We start from the raw sequence: 21,576 nt of genomic DNA on the forward strand, positions 1-21,576 counted from the left end.
AAGCAAGAGTTAACATATTTTAGAGGTGTAATAATATAAGCAAGTCAGTAAACACTGAGTAATGTGTCCTAAAATCCCTTTCAAATTTATATAAAACTATGTATTGTATAAAACTATTGTTTTAGGATATCTTTCTTTAAAAGCCTCACCAGTTTTTCCTTAATGGCAATATAGCATTTGGAAGTACTGCTTTCTAAACATACTTTATTGCTTGAATTACAGAAATATACTTTGGTAACAAGAGTTTCTGCACCTCTTTTTCTTCTCTTACTTTCTCCAGGACAGTTGCATTGATTTCCATGAGCTAGTCTCGCCTTGTCGGGATGGAGAAGGAGGCAAGCCAGCTCGAGAGGGACCACGTCCACAGTGTGTATGAGAAAGTTGCTCCTTACTTCAATGATGCACGCTACAAGGCATGGCCCAAGGTGCAGCAGTTCATTTCAGAACAGGAACCAGGCAGTCTCATTGCTGACATTGGTGAGTGAGCCCGTTTATCACGTTGCTAATGAGAAGGTAGAGATGACTTCTCTGTGAATACTTGTGGCAGAAGAGTTTGGAGCTTGTCTGCAAGCTGTGAAACAAAATGGCCCGGCTATCAAATTTGCCTCAATTTTTCTCCACCATTCATAGGTATATGCAGACTGTCCCAGCAGCAAATGCTACCCCTTAAATTTCTTAAGATGTTGCTAGTGGATACTAATGTTTTTATGTATGCATAACTCCAGAATTTTAAGTCTTTCATAGCTCTTACAATGGGTTTTCTGTCTGGCCAAGTTGAAACAAGTATCATGATATTGTTCCTAGTGCTCTGGGGAATCATGTTACAGTTTTTAAGACCTGTAAGTTAGAGATTTCCTAAACTGTATATTCTGTACCTACCCCACAAGCAGAAGCCATGCCGCTTGCCCAAATGAGATCTGAGATGGCTATGTAGTTGTTGCTACGTGTCTAGCCTAGACCTCTAATATCTTTTTTTTAACATCTTTTTCAATCTGTAATACTTTCCACCAACACTCATTTATAGTCTCCTCCCTTTTACTTTTTAGCTTTAAGTATAATACAGTAATGTTCATGAAAGAGACAATAAATAGCTGATTGTTGGGCTAATCATATTATCTTGTTGATGTCTTTCAAGCTTTACCATGTTTTTTTCCAGTTTATCTCAGCCTAAATGTTGACTATGGCATATAGAATATATTCATAACAGATCTTGGAAGAATGCACACTTTTTTCAATATGAACAAATACATAATGTGAGCCACCAAGCCGATCTTTTCACCAATGTAGAATAATATAAGCTTTAATATAAGCTCAGGCTGGACTCCTGGCACATGGAGGCAGCTGTTACAGTTTGGTTGTGTCCATGGTCGGAGAGGTTGCCAACAGAGCTGCCATCCAGCTGTAGAGACCTCTCCCTGCAGAGCTTCTGCCCTGTCCTTCCCAGCTGGGCAGCAGGCGCTGGCATCAGTTTAGTAGAAATACTTGTGGTAGTTTCTCTTGCTGGCTCATACTGGAGCCTTTCCCTGCGGAAGTAAAAAGCAGAAGAAGAAGTCCAGGAATTCACTTCCAATCAGAGCTCCAGGATAGTCCTCCTCTTCTCTTTCTCCTCCAAAAATTGTGTGTAATATTAGCCAGTGACTGGCACTGCCTAGCAGCACCTCTCTCAGCAATATTGGGGTTTATTTCATAGCCATGAAGAGGACTGTGGAATCTCTAGATATTTTCTGGATATTTTCCTTCCACTCTCGGCAGACAGGATCAGCAGTTGGGAGCAGACTTCTGCCTACGACTCAGCAGTGACTCATCTTCTGTTGAAATGCTGCAACAGGTTGTCAGGGCTGGGAGGCTCTGGACTCACCTGGGGTTTCAGAATAGGTTCTATGGGATAGCTGTAACCTAAACAGAGGGATTGAACATTTAGAGGCTCCAAAATAAATGTAATTATAAAAAAAAATAAATTATGGATAAAATCTGGGCTCTGACCCAAGCTTAATATTTGATGTAAGCGCAGCCGTAAACAGGATGTGAACTAAGATATGCACAAGGTAAACGCTATTATGTTAGTTCAATGCATTTTCTTCCCTGATCTTAATCTGAATAATCATTTTAATGACGCAAGATCAATTTTGTGTTAAGGTCCAGATAATTCTGAAAACAAATTACCAGAATTTTAGCTAGTATCTCTTTTACTACTGACATTAGAATCTGAGGACGTGTGCCTTTATTTCAACACAAGAACTATTTCAGATTGGGAAGGTGTCCATGTCCAAACCTCCATCATGGAAAGGAAACTGCATGGAGATACCAGGGGAAAAAAGGAACTTCACTGTTGTCATGGTGACTGCAATTAGCAGCAGTTAAACAGCAAACAATGGATTTAATGGTTTAGTCTAATAGTGACTTAATTACTTAGCCTCCTAGTTCCTCTATCAGCGTTTCAATACACAGGAATAATTTAGCCCTGTGCACCCACTGCATGAGGCTTTCGCTTAGCATTTTGTGACTAGAGGAAGAGGAATTGCAGTAGCATCATTACCATGAATGTGTTTGATTCTCTACGTGGGGGGAAGGCCAAGGTAAACAGTCTCCAGCCATCCCACTTGAACACCTCCTGTCAAGCAGCAGAGAGAAAGGAGCAGTCTGTGCTCATCGAACTGTAATGGCAAGAAAAGCACCTGAATTGCACCGCAATCATATCATCTTTAAAATGGGCAGAGGATTTCAAGCTGTTGAAGCAATTCAAGGGCATGCCTCATGTCAGGAGCACATTATGTTTCGCACAGACGCCACATGACCACCTTTCTCTCTCCTCCTCATTATTCCTTCAGGCTGTGGAAATGGCAAATACCTTCACATCAATTCTCAAGTCTATAAACTGGGTTGCGATTACTGTTTCCCGTTGGTGGAATCTGCACGAAATGAAGGCCATGAGGTGATGGTGTGTCACAGCCTGTGTCTGCCATACCGAAGTGAGTGCTTTGATGCCGTCTTATCCATTGCTGGTAAGTTTGGGTACTGACAGTTTTCCACAGGCCAGACTGTGAAAGGATCTGAAGCATTTAAACTGCCTTTACAGCAACAGAATCTTTTGGGCTGTGTACACCAGGGAAACATAGTGTTGCCAGCAGGTCGAGGGAGGGGATCCTGCCCCTCTGCTCAGCTCTGGTGAGCCCACACCTGGGGTATTGTGAGCAGTTCTGGGCTCCCCAGGACAGGAGGGATGTGGAGCTTCTAAAGAGGGTCCAGCGCAGAGCGACAAAGGTGTTTAAGGGACTGGAGCATCTATCCTATGAGGAAAGACTAAGCGAGCTGGGCCTGTTTAGCCTGGAGAAGACTGAGAGGCGATCCAATCAGTATATATAAGTACCTGAGGGGAGAATATAAAGAAGATGGGGCCAAACTCTTCTCAGTGGATGACAGTGACAGGACAAGGGGTAATGGGTACAAATTGAAACACAGGAAGTTCCACCTCCATGTGAGGAAGAACTTCTTTCCTGTGAGGGTGACAGAGCCCTGGCACAGGCTGCCCAGAGAGGTTGTGGAGTCTCCTTCTCTGGAGATCTCCCAAATCCGCCTGGATGCCACCCTGTGCCACGTGCTCTAGGTGTCCCTGCTGGAGCAGGGGGGTTGGACTAGAGGATCTCTAGAGGTCCCTGCCAACCTCAACCATTCTGTGATTTATATTAGCACTGTAAACTTATGTTATTGCAAACTCATAGTGGAAAACTGCAAAATGGGTAAGTCAGTCACACGGACAAGCTGAGCTTTATTCTTATGCACTCACAGCTACACTACAATGTGGAGAAAAAGGAGTCTTATTTCTACTTTATGACATGGTTCAGGTTTGAAATGTTGGCTCTGACAGGAGGAAGATGTAATAAAATTTGCTTAGGAAGACCTGGGGAATTTCTTGTAATGGAAACTACTGCAGAAAGAGCCAGTCTTGGAGCATATCTCCAGCTCATTTTTAATCCCCTCATAGCCTCTCTTTTGCACCTTTCCAGAAACTTGTTTTCACTCCCGTGCTCCAACTCCTTTTGGCCACCATGGTGATTTTTGTGCTTATGAGGTAGGAGGACCATGCCACTGATTTTGCTAGAAAATAACCCAGCAAAATAGAAACGTTGCTTTTAGCTGAGTCAGTTACCTAGTGCTTTACTCCAGGCCTTGTCTCAGCACAGGGGTTTAGAACTGAAAAAGAACAAGGAGCCAGTACCAAAGCAGAACTGCTCATTTGAACTGCCGCCTTAGAATGTTCTTCGAAGAACCTCCCATTGCTTTCCTTGTCTTTTAGGATTTTTCCTTTTTATTTATCTGCCCTTTTCAACCTCACTTAGCCATAGAGGAATAATATATTCATCTTTGTCACTTTTAAAGCAGATTTGCAATGCTGCTGTGGCTGTAGCTTTATCCCTCGCTAGTTCTCTTAAATTTTAAGGGTGCTCTTATTTGGGGAGTCTTGAGATTACACACCCACCTTCTACAAGTCAGGTACTAAGCTCACACTGAGTAAAAGTAGGACAAAGCTGGAAATAAAACAAACTACACTGATCAGCAAACTTGATTTTCTCTTTCTCATAAACTAAGGAGAGCAAAGCACTCTAAGCCTTGTAAAATCAAAGTGAAATGTTAATATCTCACATCTCTTGAAGTTAGCAAGTAGCCTTACAGAACCTCTTCTCTATGTCTCAGCTAACCTTTCTTTAAGCCTTGGGGAACTTTATGTTTCAAGTTCAGGTCCATGTCATATAATTTGACATTTGGTGGAATTTGGTACATCATCCTACAGGGCTCTGACCTCTGCTTAACTGCACTGAGAACCTTTCAGTCATGAATTAAGAAAAACGACCAGTAACTAATGGTCCTTATTATTAGGTTTTCACTTCCTCTGAATAAGTAATATGTCAGTGTGCATGCCCAAAGTGTGCTGTTATGGAGTGCTAAAGGCCCTGTAACACAGCTGCAAATTGCAAAGTTGTTTCTGTTACATCCACAGCATCACAGATCATGCAGGGGCCATAGGATGTCATGAACCAGAGATCAGGATTCCTTATTATTGCTGATAAAAACAAAGCTTGAAAAATACAGCTCAGGTGCATTATAAAGCTTCAAGAGGAGTAGCTGATACCCCAGAGGGCTGCACTGCCATCCAAAGGGGCCTGGACAGACTGGACAACTGGGCGGCGAAAAACCTCATGCAATTCAACAAGGCCAAGTGCAAGGTCCTGCCCCTGGGGAGGAATAACCCCAGACACCAGGACAGGCTGGGGACTGACCTTCTGGAGAGCAGCTCTGCAGAGAAAGACCTGCGTGTCATGGTGGATGACAAGGTGACCATGAGGCAGCAGTGTGCCCTCTTGGCCAAAAAGGCCAATGGGATCCTGGGGTGCATTAAGAAGAGCATCTCTAGCAGGTCGAGGGAGGTGATCCTGCCCCTCTACTCAGCCCTGGTGAGGCCACATCTGGAGAATTGTGTCCAGTTCTGGGCTCCACAGTACAAGAGGGATGTGGAGCTGCTGGAGAGAGTCCAGTGCAGGGCCACAAGGATGATCAGGGGCCTGGAACATCTGCCCTATGAGGAGAGACTGAGGGAGCTGAGCCTGTTCAGCCTGGAGAAGAGAAGGCTGAGGGTGGATCTGATCAGTGTCTCTAAGTACCTCAAGGGAGGCAGTGAGGAGGATGGTGCTGGCCTCTTTTCAATGGTGGCCACCGACAGAACTAGAGGAAACAGCCACGAACTGAAACACCAAAAGTTCCACAGGAACTTAAGGAAAAGTTTCTTACCAGTGAGGGTGACAGAGCCCTGGAACAGGCTGCCCAGAGAGGTTGTGGAGTCTCCTTCTCTGGAGATCTTCAAAACCCGCTTGGACGCAGTCCTGTGCCACGTGCTCTAGGTGACCCTGCGTGTGCAGGGGGGTTGGACTAGATGATCCCTAGAGGTCCCTTCCAACCTTAAGCATTCTATGATTCTATGAAGAAAGGCAAATAAACCTCTCTGATTTAATTGCTTATTTCTCGTTTTCTAACAAGCTTAACAATTTTGAAAACGCAAGTGATTATTTTTAAGTGCTTCACCCATCAGCCACACAAGTACTGGTATTCTCACATTTCTTCAAATAATTTATAGAATTAAAATTATAATATATATGAGTATTTTTACTCAGACATTATATATTAATATGCACAAAGAATACATTATAAATTATATTAAATTGTTATATATGCTAGCATATATGTACACTAGTTTGACTAAGTATGTGTTTTTTTAATTCTTCAGCAGATTGCCCAGGGAGGCAACATTTTTCTGTAGAAGTCCTAAAGACAGGTCTGTAGTAAGAAATCTTGGCAGAATAGCAGTGTCAGGCCTAAGTTAATGATTTTTCTGTACTCAACAGCTATAGCATATGCACATATAGTGAAGCATTTTTGCTAGTTCCATGGTTGGAGTAACCTATACTGACAAGAAAGAAATCTAGACACGATATATCAGCAAAATTTTCAAGTGGCCTGTTTTCAAATGCGTAACTTTCTGTTGAAAGAGACAAATTTGCCCTGTGAGTATACAGTTCATGACACACTGTTTTCATTGTGTTTAGAAATAAAACATAGTCACTTTCCCAGTGTATTTGTAGCATGTGCTTGTTATCACCAAATACAGAAATCAGCCCTTTTTTTTTCCTGTATACCAATGGTTTTGTAATTGTTAGCATGATGAAGCCATTCCTGTATTATTGAAATCAGTATTTTTGCCCCTAAAGATAATAGAAAGAAGGCTAGCACTCATTTATTTCCACTCAGGATAAATCATTACTCCAAATTAGAATGCAGTGCTTATATTTTAGAGTAGCTTTACCTTTATCAATATGTTTTTCTTTTACTTGGCAAAAGCATATTCTGTGTTAGTAAAATCTTTTGTGTGTTGAGTTCTTGGACTCTCAAATAAGTGAAAACAATAAGATTTTTCTCGTAATCAAGATAAATAATTTCTTTCCTCCAAATGCAAAGGTGAAGACATATTTTCCTCCCTTGTTAGGAGTTAGATACTGAAGTCAGTCAAATTATTATTTATTAGTGAAATATCTGATTAGCCTCTTTACCTCAATTGTAAAAAATGGTAAATAGAACCAGATGGCTTTCCTTGGTGTTAACACCAATATGTGAAAATTAATTTCAGTTTAATCTTGATCTTTTAGTTATATAGTAATTTAACATAGAGAGTGAGGGGAACCTAAGGGAACTAGAAGTGTCTACTCTTCGAGTTTACACTGTCCGTCAATATGGTCTGTATAATTACAAATAATATAATTCTTGTTCACTTTTACCACGTGGGAGAGTCTCTTCGGGACAAAAATAAAAATAAAAGGTTCAAGAGAATTTGCCTACTCTATTATGGCAAAATTCAATGAGACACTCTGAGCAAGAAGAAACCAAGTGTTAGTATCAGAAGCAACATCATATTGGTGTTATATTGCATTATTGTGTCAATTAACATGAGTGTAACGTTGCAATGCCGCTCTTATATTGTTTCTTTACCCCACAGACTATTTCTGGGCTGCCTTTGAAATATTTGCATAGCATTGAGTTTTGTCAGATAGGTAGAGCATTACCAACTGATAGCCTTCTTAAATTCCATTTCTCACAAGAATCACTTAGGAATAAATTTTAACAGATTCAACACACACACAAAAAAACTTTTCACCAAAGAAGCAATGTGTGTAGCCTATGACATGCCTCAAAAGAAGCACTATTAAAGGCACAACCACCAACCTATCCCAGTGGAAACTAGAGCGTAATTATGGTCTTGTCTGGCAAAATAAGGAATTCTTAATGCTATAGAAATTGAGAAGAAATCACATAAAAAGAAAAGGACATATGGAAAGCAGTAGTTATAGAGGGTAGTGTGAAGGACTAAAATCGGGATGGCTGTAGTGTAACATGAATTAGCACTAAGAAAATATTTACAAATGCATAAAGGAAAAGGAAACCTGTGAAATGTATTTCCATTCCTGAAAAGAAGAACAAATAATGCAGGTCAGAGAGAAAGCTGGAGATGACCACTGCACTATTCTTTGGTCTTCCTGGAAAAAGTCATTTTTCTGTTCAGGTAGTCAGCAGAGTTTTTAACCGGGGACCGGAGTTTAGAATAAAAAAGAAAATAAGAGATTAAACAACTCTTAGACAGGTTAGGTAATACAAACTGTGAGGAAATAATGAAATTCATCTTAAACTACTGGAAGAATAGCCGATGCAATCTCTGAATTGGCAGATTATCTTTGGGATCTCCAGAAAGTGGAGATAGGCAAGCATAATACATGTTTCCGAAAGGGAAGAAGCCAGCCTAACTTAGATGCTAAAATTATTTAAGTGGAATCATCTTGGGATCCGTCCTACATCTATTTCTACCGAATGACTCCTATATAAGAAGAGTTTCAATTCCTTTGGAAGATGGGATTTGAAATTCAAATGATGGAGAGATTCTCTGAAATCAACAAGATGAGACACCAAAACCTGCAAGACCTGTATCATGCTTGGGAAAGAAACTTTAAATGAATAAAAGAAGAAATAGGGGTCAGGCAAGGAGGACCATAGGGTAAATATCCGTGAGTAGCTGTTAGAAAAACAGAACAGAACCATTCTGAGAGATGGTGGCAGAACTGCTGTATGGAAGACACAAAAACTAACTGTCCTCCTGTGCTTGGTGCTTTTGAGGTCCTGCTGGGGATATGGTATCTGTTTCTCGGGATCAAGCCTGAATACAAAATGGACTGGGCTTGATTAGTCAAGAAAAAAAAAAGGTTGAGGGAAATGTAATGGTCTTCAAATACATCAGTGATTTTTACAGAAAGCCGATCTTTCCTTTACATAGGAAAGAAAAGAAATGATCATCTTAACTTGCAGCAAAGGTTATTTATCACAGATATTAAGAGGCTTTTAAGGCCAGGTTAGACCGATATCTGTCAGATTTGGCCAAGTATTTAATTCTGCCTTGGAGTCAGAAAATAAACTGCATCTATTTTGCTTTATCTGTTTTAATTTAAAGGCCACTGGTCTTTCAGGAAAAATAATCCATTGTCTGTATCCTCTAACCTATTGCTGTTTAATGTTAATACAGCTCCCCTCAAGAGCAGCCATCTCTCCTTCCTAATGAAAGAGAGAGGTGCAAAATGCTAATAAAATCTGAATATCAGAGGAGAGCTAAGAGGCAAAGGGTTAATGCCAGCCAGAGTGGGGTTTTAGTTTTGATGAGCTGACCCACAGAGCACATTTGCTTCTCCTGAGACTTCTGCAGGCCCTGATTCCAGATTTGGGCTCATCAGTATTACTATTTTCTTTAATACAAATAATACAGTTACTCCTAAGTAAGCTATAGCAAATTCTTACAGATGCAGAGAAGCTCCAAGACAACAGTTGAAGTGTGCTAGAGCTTTGCAGGCTTTATCTGTAATTCACCCCGTTTCCCTCCCTGCGCTTGTCAGCTGGCAGCGTTGGGTGTTAGCGCCGTTCTCGCCAACAGCAAGGAGACCGGCTTTTATCTCACTTATTTAAATCAGGAGCTTCGTGTTCCTAGCATTAATATATTCCTGCAAGTTATAATTGATTTATCAAAAATATCCTGATCTTATTTCCAGTGGAGGATGCATAGCTATCCTGGGATGAGGCCAGGTCAGAAAACCTGACTTCTTTTTTTCTAAGAAAAAAAAAAAAAATCCTGTGTTGCTGAAGTTTAGAACTGGAGCAAACTCCGAATAGAGCCGTACGTTCTGTTTGAATTTCACATTAGTAGTCAGCAGCCTGTTAACCATCTTTAAGTGTAATTATTTATTTTAGACCTCAATTGGCCATCAGTGGTCATATTATTCTTGCCATGTTGACAGTATATCTGTTTTAAATCTTAGCTACATGTTCTTAACAATATGTTACCTGGTTACAAGGTCTCGACCAGCTGTTCCATGTCATTAAAAGAGGTGACAGCCTGTCAGAGCACAGGTTTTTAATATGTGGCTGTACGTCTGCTGGTCCCTCAGCAGGCAAGGCAACACGGCCATGGTTTTGGAACGAGGAACAGCACGCAGGGCTCAGCAGCTTCCACGGGATATTTTTTCACCAGAATATTTTTTTGCCGTCTCCCAACAGGCTTCCAGGGAGCTGAGCAAAGAACTTTCGTTTTATAATAGAGCCAAACAATTCTCCTGCTGAATAAGACATTACTGCCCAATTCAGAAGGTCTTGCTTGGAGCATATAGGAATGGAGCTGGGACACTTGAAGCTGATGCCTGGCACTGGGGGTGTGTGCAGTGCAAGGGGAGAGCCAGGTGCCCCAAAGTTCTGGGTGCTCCTACACACTGAGCAGGGCTTTGCCTGGAAGTGATCCGTAGTAACATTAAGTACAGCTGGAGGATGTCTGAGCGACGTGTCTGCTGCTCATGCATCCAAATTAAATGCATATTTGAACATTTGTTCACTGAAGATGAAGAGTGCCATAGCCGCCTTTGGTGTGGGAATCTGAGATTAATGTTTTTTAAATATGTCCAGAAGACATTTTGCTTTTTCTATTTTTCAGTGCAGTGTGGCATTCAGAGCATACATGCAGAAGGCACAGGAGCTCCATTCAGGTCCCTCCTCAGCTGGAGGGTTTTCAAACCCACATTTCCAATAGGCAGGAACACGTCCCAGCCACCCCAAAAATGGCTGTGTTGGGTGAGGAGAACCCACCAGCCATTGGAACCTGCAGCCCAAAAGCCAAAGGGAGAGTGGACAGGGAGCCGTGTCCTGCGCCTCGGGTGCAGGAATGCATCCCGGCGGGAAGGACCCTGCTCTGCGCGTTACCACTGCCTCACGTGCGATGACTGTGCAGTGTAAAATGCACAGGCAAGATTAAGTGGTGCTAGGGAGCAGACTTTCTGAGTCATTGATTGCTACTCAGATGTCTAAATCTTTCCTAAATCCGTATTTGCTGCTCAAGTAAACCACATGAATCCCTGTAAAGCTGGATCCTGTTATATCTGCTTGGTCTCCCTACAAGCTGTGCCTCAGAGATGACAGACACACGCGCTGTGGGAGACAGACACAGTCCTATCAGTGCTGGTTTAAACCCCCTGAAACCAGACTGGCTCCTGAGATGCTTAAAACTAAGCATATAATTGTATTTCCCTAATCAAGGCTTTAATAAGTTAATTAAATTTCATAATTGTAATGATTTTTATAAAGGCAGTATCCTCATTTGTTAATGCCAAATATACATATGCGAAAATTAAAGAGGGTAAAGATTTTGCAATCTAAGTAATTAAGGAGTTACATTTTTAATAGAAAAATATAATGGAACCATTGTTTGAAGTTTACTCAGAAATGCTTTAAAGTCGTTCTTTGGTATATTAGTGGTTTCCCTCTCTTTTTTATTTTTGATACCATCCTAGTGAAAAGAATAATATTTAACTTATAATCATGTGAAATGCCTTCTGTTCCAGTTGTTCCTATTATTAGAACTGACAGAGATAAAGTAACATCTGAAGTATATATACATTGTACACAAAAAGAGTCTCTGAGATAAAAATTCTGTGATCCTTAAATACTTTCCAAATGCCTCTAAAGGGATTTAGCTTCAGTAAGGAAATTCGACAGAAAAAAGTAATTTCTGATTACACAGATTTCTTTGCTATTTAACAGGGCTTAAATTGAATCACTGACCTAAAATACTCATTTTGAAAATGACTTCTGAAAAAAATTCAAAGTTGTTGGTGCTTTCAGTTTTGTTCTCTGAAGACAGCTGAAAGACATAAAAATGTATTGCACATTGTCTGCTTGTTTAAATAATCTCTTTTAGTAGGATTAGTCACAGTATTAAATGAAGAGAAGGAGCAATTAATTATATTCTTATGAAATGAAGAAGAGAAAAATCTTGGAAATGTTCTCCTTTCCTCCTCACCCCCTCCATGCAAAATCTAAATTACATGTGCATCTTTTAGTTATGGAAAACCTTTCAATTTTTGGCAAGAAAAAAAGCTGCAGGAAAGAACAGTGCATGTACAAAAGTAATTTGGATTGACTTTACTTTTGCATTTAAATATAAAAAATATAAAATATATAAAGATAAAAAATAAATTTGAATGTGTTCCTACTTGTCCCTATCATCCATATCAGAGTGCTGATTCATATGATCAGGATCATGTGAGTGTCCTTCATTAAAGGCAGTGGATATTTATTGTGAATTTAAGAGGTTTTTTTCTTTTTCTAACTATTGCTATGAGAGTACAGAAGTGTTGCACGGCAGCTGGAAAGCACTGAAGGTTCTGTAGAAAAAGGGTGAGGATAACCTTCTGGATGAAGGGATAGTGGGCAAAAAGCTACCCAAAAGAACAGTATAATAAAACGGATATAATACTAGCTGTCTGCTAAACACAGTGAAAAGGACAACAAAATATTAAGAGAGACTGCAAGAGCTGTGAGGGCAGAAAATGCAATATCGGGAAACTGCGATGATCCTTGTGCGGCTTGTGCAAATGATGCACGGGGGCATGGTGCCTTTGGAAAGACTAATCAGAAAAATCCCAAAAGGAAAACAACCTTCTATCATGGACCATAATGCGGCATAGCCGAGTCTCCTGACAGGAACAAAAATGCTTAGGAAACGATACCGCATAAGAATTAAATACCAGAAATGAAGAGACTTAATCGAAAGGAAAAGGCAGAAGGGTAAAACGCAAGCAGGCAAGTGTGGAAAGGGCTGCACAACTCGATGCTGAAGGCTGAGCGTAGGTGTGTGGAACCCATTAAAAGGCTGCTGTTCAACTGATTCCTGTATAATTTGTGCCTACAAACAAAATGAACAGCGCACTGATAAAGTTTGCTTATGACACAGAGTTTTCCAGGATAAATGACTGCACAGAGCTTCAATAAAGGGTCTCATGTGAAACTAATGACTGGGTGCAAAGTTGCAGAAAAAGACTTGTCGATAATTCACAGTGGTACCCTCTATTCCTGTTCAGGAAAGAGATATTGAAGTTATTATCAGAGTAATTTGAGTTCTCTGGAAATGTTAACTCGATGTTCAAACGTGATCAAAAAAAGTATTCAAATGTTAAGAAAAAAAAAAAGAAAAAATTCAAGCAAATATCACTATGGCACAAGATAAATAACTGCTGCAACAATATCTTGAATACTGCATGATGTTCAGGTTTTCCCCGTCTCTAAAGGGGTACAGAAGCATTAGTCAAGGTCCTTAGGCTGACCAAAGGTACAGACTATTTCTGTGTGAAGATAGAGTAATAGGCTGGGATCCTTCACCTGATTGAAGAGGTTTATCATATAAAAGAGGTGCATACACCATACCCCTATGGAGAGAGACACAATAGCATTCTGTAACCCACAGCTGACAGGAAGCTAGTGAATAGCAAGCAAATCTCCGTGGTTTCTTGTGACAAGAGAAGATTTAAACAGACGGAACCCTGTCCTTTTCCCAAACATCTGGTGCTGGCTGCTGCCACAGTCTGGGGCTGGATGCGTTTTTGGTGGAATGCAGAATGGTGCTTTCCTTTACTCATGCTATTTTCATCACCTTCAAGCCTCTACATATCTTGTGACTTAGGACAAAAATAATCTTCATTTAAAGAACTGGCCGTTGACAAATGCCCAGGGACCCTTGTATTGTGCTTGGAAGGTGTGAAATGGCCTCCAGTGGGAGATCATTGCCGTGTCAGTCCCAGTGCCTCCTGCCCGCGCGCACACGGGGCGCTGCGGGACGGGCTGATCTGAGCCATTACTGCCTGTTCCAAAGGTGTCAGGCCTGTTCATGAGCATCAGGTCCGGATGGGGCAAACTAAAGCAAATCCTGGGATTTAAGAGAGCAGAGGAGCAGGTTCATCTTGCTGCTGGAGTGAAATCAGACCTAAGGGAATATTTATACCTCAGTGCCTGCTACAGTGGGCAGTTCCTTCCATCTTTGATGTAGCACCTGACTATTCACTTTAAACACAATTTCAACATATAAAGAAGTTAATGTAAAAAAAAGAATTAAATGATTTTGTTATAAATAGCTTATTTTAGGTGAATGTGACCGTGGAATCATGGTCCCTGACAAGTTCAGCTTTGATTAAAAACAATAGTGTCCAGTAATTCTCGTTCAGTATTGTTTGATGTTGCCCCAGGAGAAGTTCTCTTCCTTTCCTTGGGTTATGCATGAATGTAATACATCACCCATAGCTTTTAAGATAATCACCCAAATTCATTGTGACAGCACTAAGCTTTTCCTCAGAGTGAGATTTTTATTAATAAGCTGTAATTACTTAAATGGTACTTGACGTCTTTTGAATTAAAAAGACCGTAATGTTTCAGTGCCACACTCTGAACTACTGCTGTAAGGCCTGAGCATTCTGGAATTGATTTCTGTTCATCTTAAATAAGTAAAACGTACAGACAGAGCAATGGTAAAAGGCTGTATTTCTTTAAAGCTCATCTTTTGATCCTCACACTGCTGCACAGGCACCAAATGCACTATTCATTGCAAGGAGAGTGTTTTCTTATCTCAGCTGGATTTCATGCTGTTATTCTTGTAATTTTAAAGTGTCTATTTTTCCAAAGCAAAATGGATCTGATGGTGAATTGTGGTCATTCCAGCAAACTCTGACACGTTGCCCGCACACAATGTTTCTATAAATAGTTGAAAGTTTGCATTTTTTTTTCCTTGAAGGGGCTTTTATTTTCTTGTGGGAACCAACATCTCAATAGTGTATCCCAAAACTATTTTATTGCACCCTGAAGTCTCGTGTGTAGCAATATCTGCAGGATGTGGCACAGGCGTTTCCACTGAAGAAAATAGAAGAAGAGAGTTGACCAAGTACAACTAGTTCTACTGCTTTTGTGGTTCAACATCTTCAGTATTCTTCCTTTCCAGCACTACCTCAGGACTGTTTAATACTCTTATTTCTCATGTAGCATCACTCATTCAGCACAGCTAAAACACAACTGAAGTCCCTGTTGTGCACCAGGACCTGATCAACCCCTCTCCACTCAAAATTGCTTCAGACCTGCCTCAGTTCCAGAGCAGGAGCTGTCTGCAGAGCTGACATGAGGCAAATTTCTTCGAATCCTGAGACCAATTGCCCTCTTGAGGGCAATTATTTTTTTTGAAAAAAATATTCAAATCTATTGAAAATTGAGTGAAATCTAGACTTGATTCTGACTCATTCTGCTAGTTGAATTTCACCATCACAATTACGAGCCATTCCCTAAGCCAGGCATGTTTGTATGGTGTTTGTGGTTATCAAGTAAGAGTTGGATTATCTAATTATTAATCTTCAAGAAAATGCTTATAAATGACAGGCCCAGACAACTGTTATATAGCTAAGTGTCTTTCACCCTTATAATTAATGGTCTAAATGTATCCAAGAGCAACCATGACCAGGCATTCTTATTGCCCTATTGCTTGATGCCTTATCAATGAAGAGAAATGGATAAGCAGCTTTAGCTTAGTTTTTTATTAATGGGTATCTTCAGCAGAATCACTAGCGCTGCTGCTGCAAGACAGTGCAAGGACTTGATTTCAGAAGTGCTTCTTTCAGACTACTGATGAGCCTTAAGTGAGCATTAAAAGGGGCCAGGTTGCTTTGCCATTAACTGAGTGGTAACTTTTTATTGAGCAAAGGAGACTGTTCTGCTGTTTACTGCTGATTTGGAAGATGTCACTTGTGACAATGGGTTTCTAAATTCAGCTGTGCTCTTAAAATAAGTTAGAATATTATGAGATAACATATTAAGAGATAATGCATATTAGAGAGTAACACGTAGCACAATAAAAGATAAATGATCCGTTCCTGAGGTTCAAACCACGGGCTGCCAGTGGGGCAGAACCAGTTTTCATACCCTGTGTTCACTAGTGCCTTATAAGGGATATTTTTTCACCTCCTATGTTCTGTTGCAGTCATTCACCACTTTTCCACGGAAGAGAGGCGCACGCGAGCCATAAGGGAGATGGCTCGCATCTTGAGAGTAGGAGGCCAGATAATGATATACGTGTGGGCAATGGAGCAAAAACGGAGGAGATTCGAAAAGCAGGACGTCTTTGTGCCGTGGAACCCTTCACCTCCCTCCTGCTCCTTGGGTGATCCCTGTTCCCCTGGAATACAAAAATCCATTCTTCACAAGGACAAAAAGCTGGCTTTGCACCAGTGCTGCTGTAACTTGGATGACACTTTGGAGGGGTGCAGGAAAAACAGAAGTTCTTCCTGTGGAGGCAGGGGGAAAACTCTGTGCTCAGTGCTGGATAAATCGCTGAGATGGTCTCTGTTCTCGAGATCGCTTGACTCAGTATTAGACTTGGGTAATCAGCGGCACCGAGAAGAGCTCATTAGGTATCGCAATTACAGTGCTCAGCTGAATGAATTAAACAGAAAAAAGAGAACTGAAAAAAACAGGGAGTGGGGCTTTCTGAAACACGTTTCCAACTTTTTTCTACACTGCAAACAGAGTTTTGAAAATACAACAGCTCTTGAAGTGGCTGTTAAACCTATGCTGCCCATGTCCCATGGCACCAAGGCGGTCAGAAGTCGCTGCTCAGAACTAGGCCAAGAGACTCTACAGCTCCCGGTGGCTGCAGAGAGCATTCACAATGGCAGCACGGAGTGCTTACCTGACCTCATTTCACATCAGAAGGAATTAGCTGTTGGACAGCGACTCAAACAAGATCATCACCCAAAACAGGGAGCTTGGTGCGAACCTCCCAGCAAGGCCGGCGCAGGCCGCGCTCCACAGAAAGCCCTCGACGAGAGCGCCCCGCGCAGCCGGGGCCGGCCGGGGCCCAGCGGGGCCTGCCTGCGCTACTACCACGTTTTTAAAGAAGGGGAGTTGGTTGAACTGATAGAACGTCATATCCCGGAGCTGCACGTTATTGATTCCTACTTTGACCATGCAAACTGGTGTGTGATTGCAGAAAAGACTGAAGTGTGGAAGATCTAGGGGAACTTTGCCACTGAAAGGCGCAGAGAACACTTGGGGCTTTCTTCCTTTTGAAACCTCAGCACCTTTGAAAATCTCTGCTGAAGCTTTTCATAGCCTCGGGTTTGTTCAGGGGCAAGGGGGAACTATGAGGAGGACAGAGTTGTGAAGCTCTCGGGCTCTGTGACTTTGTTGTCTTTGATTTTGTTCTTAAAATACATTTCTACTGAAATATTTTTTTCCAGAGGCATTATTTCATACTGAGCACATTTTAGCACAATGATCCCTTTTAATAAATAGCTGCCAGCTGTGTTTTGTTACTTGAAAGGTAGAATACTATTGGAAGTGGATTGCTGGATTGGTTTTTATGTGTATATTAAAAGTTTTTGTTGCTTATTTATAACTACACACTCATTCATGCCTACTTTTTACTTCAGAATTTATTGGGCTCTGCCACCTGATGTAACATAACGTGGGAAGTAATTGAAAGATGCATTTTTATTATTACAATTCACTTTGCCAGCATATATGAAACATATTCATACTAGACAGGCAGTCTTAACAAGAATTACCATATATTATGTATGTAGTTCTTGCAGCAGAGACAGTAACTGGTGACCCTGTTAGTCCAGAGATCCTTCTCTTTGGCCATTAACAGTTGTAGCCTAGAAAGCAAACAGTACATGTACATGCGAGTACGTGACCCCCAATACCCAAAATACCAGCCTTAAAAATGAGCTTGACATGTATATTCCAACTAAGTTCATCTTTCTCACTGTCAGCTCAACTTGGAGAACTCACACAGATTCAATACAGATTTTAGTGTTATTGCTAGAATCCCAAAGGGGAATCCTGCCCCTCTACTCAGCTCCGGTGAGGCTGCACCTGGATTATTGTGGGCAGTTCTGAGCTCCCCAGGACAAGAGGAATGTGGAGCTTCTAGAGAGGGTCCAGTGTAGAGCGACAAAGATGACTAAGGGACAGGAGCATCTATCCTATGAGGAAAGACTAAGCGAGCTGGGCATGTTTAGGCTGGAGAAAAGAAGATTAAGAGGGGATTTGCTCAATATGTATAAATACCTGAAGGAGAATATAGGGAGGATGAGGCCAAACTCTTCTTCATGGTGGCCAGTGACAGGACAAGGGGTAATGGGTGCAAACTGAAACACAGAAGTTCCATCTCCATGTGAGGAAGAACTTCTTTCCTGAGAGGATGACAGAGCCCTGGAACAGGCTGCCCAGAGAGGTTGTGGAGTCTCCTTCTCTGGAGATCTTCCAAACCCACCTGGATGCCACCCTGTGCCACGTGCTCTAGGTGTCCCTGCTGGAGCAGGGGGGTTGGACTAGATGATCTCTAGAGGTCCCTGCCAACCTCAACCATTCTGTGATTCTGTAATTAATAACTCCTTTAAAACTGTACACTGAGTAAGCATAGCACAGAATGAATGACTCCAGTCCAGTTGACTGACAGTCAACTGAGAAAAGATTTATTAGCATCAATATGCAATAATAATAATGCTTTTATCTATGCAAACATCAGCTTCACTATGGTACTTGGTCATGTTTACTGGGGTAAATAACTGTGCTTAAGGTCACATAAAATGGGATAAAGGTTTAAAAGAAAAATAGTCAAGCAAGATTCCCAAACAGCACGATTATCTTTGTGTTAGGGAGGCCTGTCCATAATTTAACTTCCTACCTTTGTGTCTGTGGATTCATGAATCAGCAAGTCAGAGATCAATCTTATTTTCTGATAAATATGCCTTTGCATAGTCTTTCTGTGTCTATCAGTAAGAGATACCGTGTTTTCAAAAGTAGTATGGAACCATGAACTAATCTGAGTTTTTTAATGCAGCTTTAATTCAATTTGGATGTAATACCTGTAATCACATTTCCTTTACTTCCTTCCGTGGAGTTCACGTCGGCTGTATCATACATCTCGCATTTTCAGGGGGAAAAGCTGGGGGAGCTAATCAGTCTCTCCCATCTGTAATGGCTGCCTCTGCAGGATTCCTTTTTTTTTCTTTAAATGTTAGTATCCTTGTGCAAGTGGGAAAAAAAATCAGTTACCAAATGTTGCTGCCATTCTGATCTGAACCCACACTTCCCTTTGTTTTATTCATTATTACCATTGTCAGAAGGAGTTGATAGAGTTGCCTGTTTTTTAATGCAACTTCAGGTCATACTGAACAACAGTAGCAGCACATTGCAGGATCAAGCTGTCACTTCATGTGTTTTCCTAGTTTTCAACAGGTTGTTAACCCACAGGAACATACTGGAAACATGTATTTGATTGTAGCTGCCAGCCAGTCATTGCCCCCAAGCACATCTGATGTTTAGTTTTTCTGGAAACCATCACAGATATTTTAACTGAAGGTGACTGTTCCTCTTTAAAGCTTTACACATGCACGCACACACAATGGTTAAGGTTGGAACCTCTAGAGATCATCTAGTCCAACCCCCATGCTTACCTTGCTCCAGCACTAACTGAGCCAATGATGCTCATTGCTGCCAGTGCTTGCCAGTGCGGTAAGTCACCACTAGACTTCTGCTAATGCCAAGCCTGGCCTTTCTGCTCCACAGCTTTTTCTAAACAAGATCCACCTCTCAGAGACAGCATGGAACCTAACTAGGAGGAATCTTAATTTGGGGGCTCATCTACCACTGTTAAGTTACAGTCATTTGAGGCCTCAGCTGTGCAAGGGACACTTTCAGAAAAGCTTCCAGTGCCTCTGATTTGCCAGTAATGATCATGGTTAGAAGTACTAAAATTAATAAAACCAACATCCTTCTCTTTCTCATTTTCAGGTGTCAGAGAGGGTCACTTTGCTTGTCCTAACCCCTTTCACGGACCCCTTAGGTATAGTCCGTAGGCACCAAGGGCCCACGAGCGCAGCGTTGCGCACATTGCCACGTTGAACACCATCTCATCGCAGCTTTTGGAGGTGATGTGAAGTTGGCACGCTGGCTGTGGCCAGTACTGCTCACCTCAGCAGAGCTAAGACACTGTGAGCACACGGGTGCTTATCTTCCTTCAGAATAAACAGGTTTGATGAGTATGAGTCTATCATAAAAGGTTTTGCCCACTGAGTAAACGTCTTTTCTTTTTGTAATTGTCTGCTAATTGGCAAAGAAGCTAATCCCACTTATTATCAAAATTCCTTCTCCAGAGAAAACTCAGCTGAGAGTTTCATAACGGCTTTTTCCTCATCCCTTTTAATTTTAAAAATCACTCCAATACCATTTGGTAGCTATCACCTAAGGATGTGCTCTATTTGAGTTAATCACTTCCTTCAAGGTTATCTGTGATCGCTTTGAAAGTGCCTTAGCCAGCATCTTGCTTTCTGTCTTAATTAGTTATTACTGGCCTAAAATTGCCACTTATCATAGACATTTGTACTGACCTCTTAAATTAATATCACCCAAGAAATTAAAAGTGGAAGAAACCTATTGGGTCCCTTATTCTACCCTCTTAAGTGTATTGCTCATGGTGTGTGGCAAAGAATGTGAATGGAGAATATGATTAAGAGCACAGCAGTTAACTTGTCTTTGAAATGTAAATACAATTAATACCTGCCTTCCCCCAGGCTCTCTTCTTGTCTGCTTCTTCCCTCTCCCTTCTCTTTGGTTAGATGGAAAACATTTTGCTGAAGGATTGCAAGTGACAAAAAGCACAGAAAATTATTAAGAGATTTCTCAAAAAGTTTGCTTTACTAGCACGCTTTTCAGTTCCCATTGTGACTAGGATTATGGTGTCACTTCCATAACTTGGCACGTAAAATCATTTCTCATGAACATGTTTTTGCAAGTTTAAATAAAGAGCCTCAGCTTGCTTACAGAGTATTTTCATTTAAATTCATGTTGGTAATAGTTAGCTACAGCGAGACTGTGTCCACTCACTGGCTGTCACAGACTTCCAAATTAACAGCACTGCATTTAATTCAGTGGCGTATTTAGTCCCAGGAAAGAAAATGTTTTAGGGGAAACGCAGCCATTTCCACTAAGCCTGCCAAGAGAGACAGCAGGACAGCACATCTTCATCTCTCAGCACTCTAATGCATAGACCCAAGCTCTCCTATTTATCTTTATAAATGTACACAGTGCCAGGAAAGAAGGTTTAAAATACCCAAGAAAGTTTTTTTTTTTTTTTTTTTTTTTTTTTTAAGCAAGCCATGCCAGTGTTGCCATGTATGAATGCAAAAGGGAGGGCAGCTTCTACAAAACCAGTCTCCTGGTAAAATACCAGCTTCCTCCCGATAAAGCTCAGAAGCTTTTTTTGAAAATGGTCTCTGCTGCACCCTGATGATCTGCTGCACCTTCAAACACTAAATGCCTAAAGAAAAAGGCTGCTCCATTTCAACGTGGAAAGTGGAACTAATGTGGCAGAAGGCCAGCATAGCTGAACCAGGTACCCCTGGCAAAGCTCAGAAGCAAAAAGGAAGTTTCCAATTAGAAATCATCTGAAATTAGAAAAAAAATCACTATGAGGGCAGTCAGACATTGGCATGGGTTGCCCAGAGAGTTTGTGGGATCTCTGTCCTTGCCAGTGCTCAAACCCCAGCTGGCAGCGCGGCAGCCTGCAGGAGCTGGGGCTGCTTTGGGCAGAGGGCTGGGCAAGACGCCCTCCCAGGGGCTGGGTGACCGCATGGC

General features: G+C 41.4%; 1 protein-coding gene across 1 annotated transcript; it reads left to right on the plus strand.

The window, feature by feature from the left end:
• The first annotated feature begins 323 nt into the window (after positions 1-323).
• On the plus strand, positions 324-16,947 carry LOC104567563 (putative tRNA methyltransferase 9B). Its single transcript, XM_010214397.2, has 3 exons — positions 324-477; positions 2,829-3,002; positions 15,914-16,947. The coding sequence occupies exons 1-3, from the start codon at positions 324-326 to the stop codon at positions 16,945-16,947; spliced, it is 1,362 nt and encodes a 453-aa protein (XP_010212699.2).
• Positions 16,948-21,576: the final 4,629 nt, after the last annotated feature.

The sequence above is a fragment of the Tinamus guttatus genome, unplaced genomic scaffold (assembly GCF_059628265.1).
Source record: "Tinamus guttatus ecotype Peru unplaced genomic scaffold, ASM5962826v1 Tinamus_guttatus_pri_ptg000150l, whole genome shotgun sequence".
Lineage (NCBI taxonomy): Eukaryota > Metazoa > Chordata > Aves > Tinamiformes > Tinamidae > Tinamus > Tinamus guttatus.

Coding starts and splice junctions, on each gene's coding strand:
- LOC104567563 (XM_010214397.2), top strand. CDS start 324: ATGGAGAAGGAGGCAAGCCAGCTCGAGAGGGACCACGTCCACAGTGTG. Junction 478..2,828: donor CAGTCTCATTGCTGACATTG/GTGAGTGAGCCC, acceptor TTATTCCTTCAG/GCTGTGGAAATGGCAAATAC. Junction 3,003..15,913: donor TGCCGTCTTATCCATTGCTG/GTAAGTTTGGGT, acceptor GTTCTGTTGCAG/TCATTCACCACTTTTCCACG.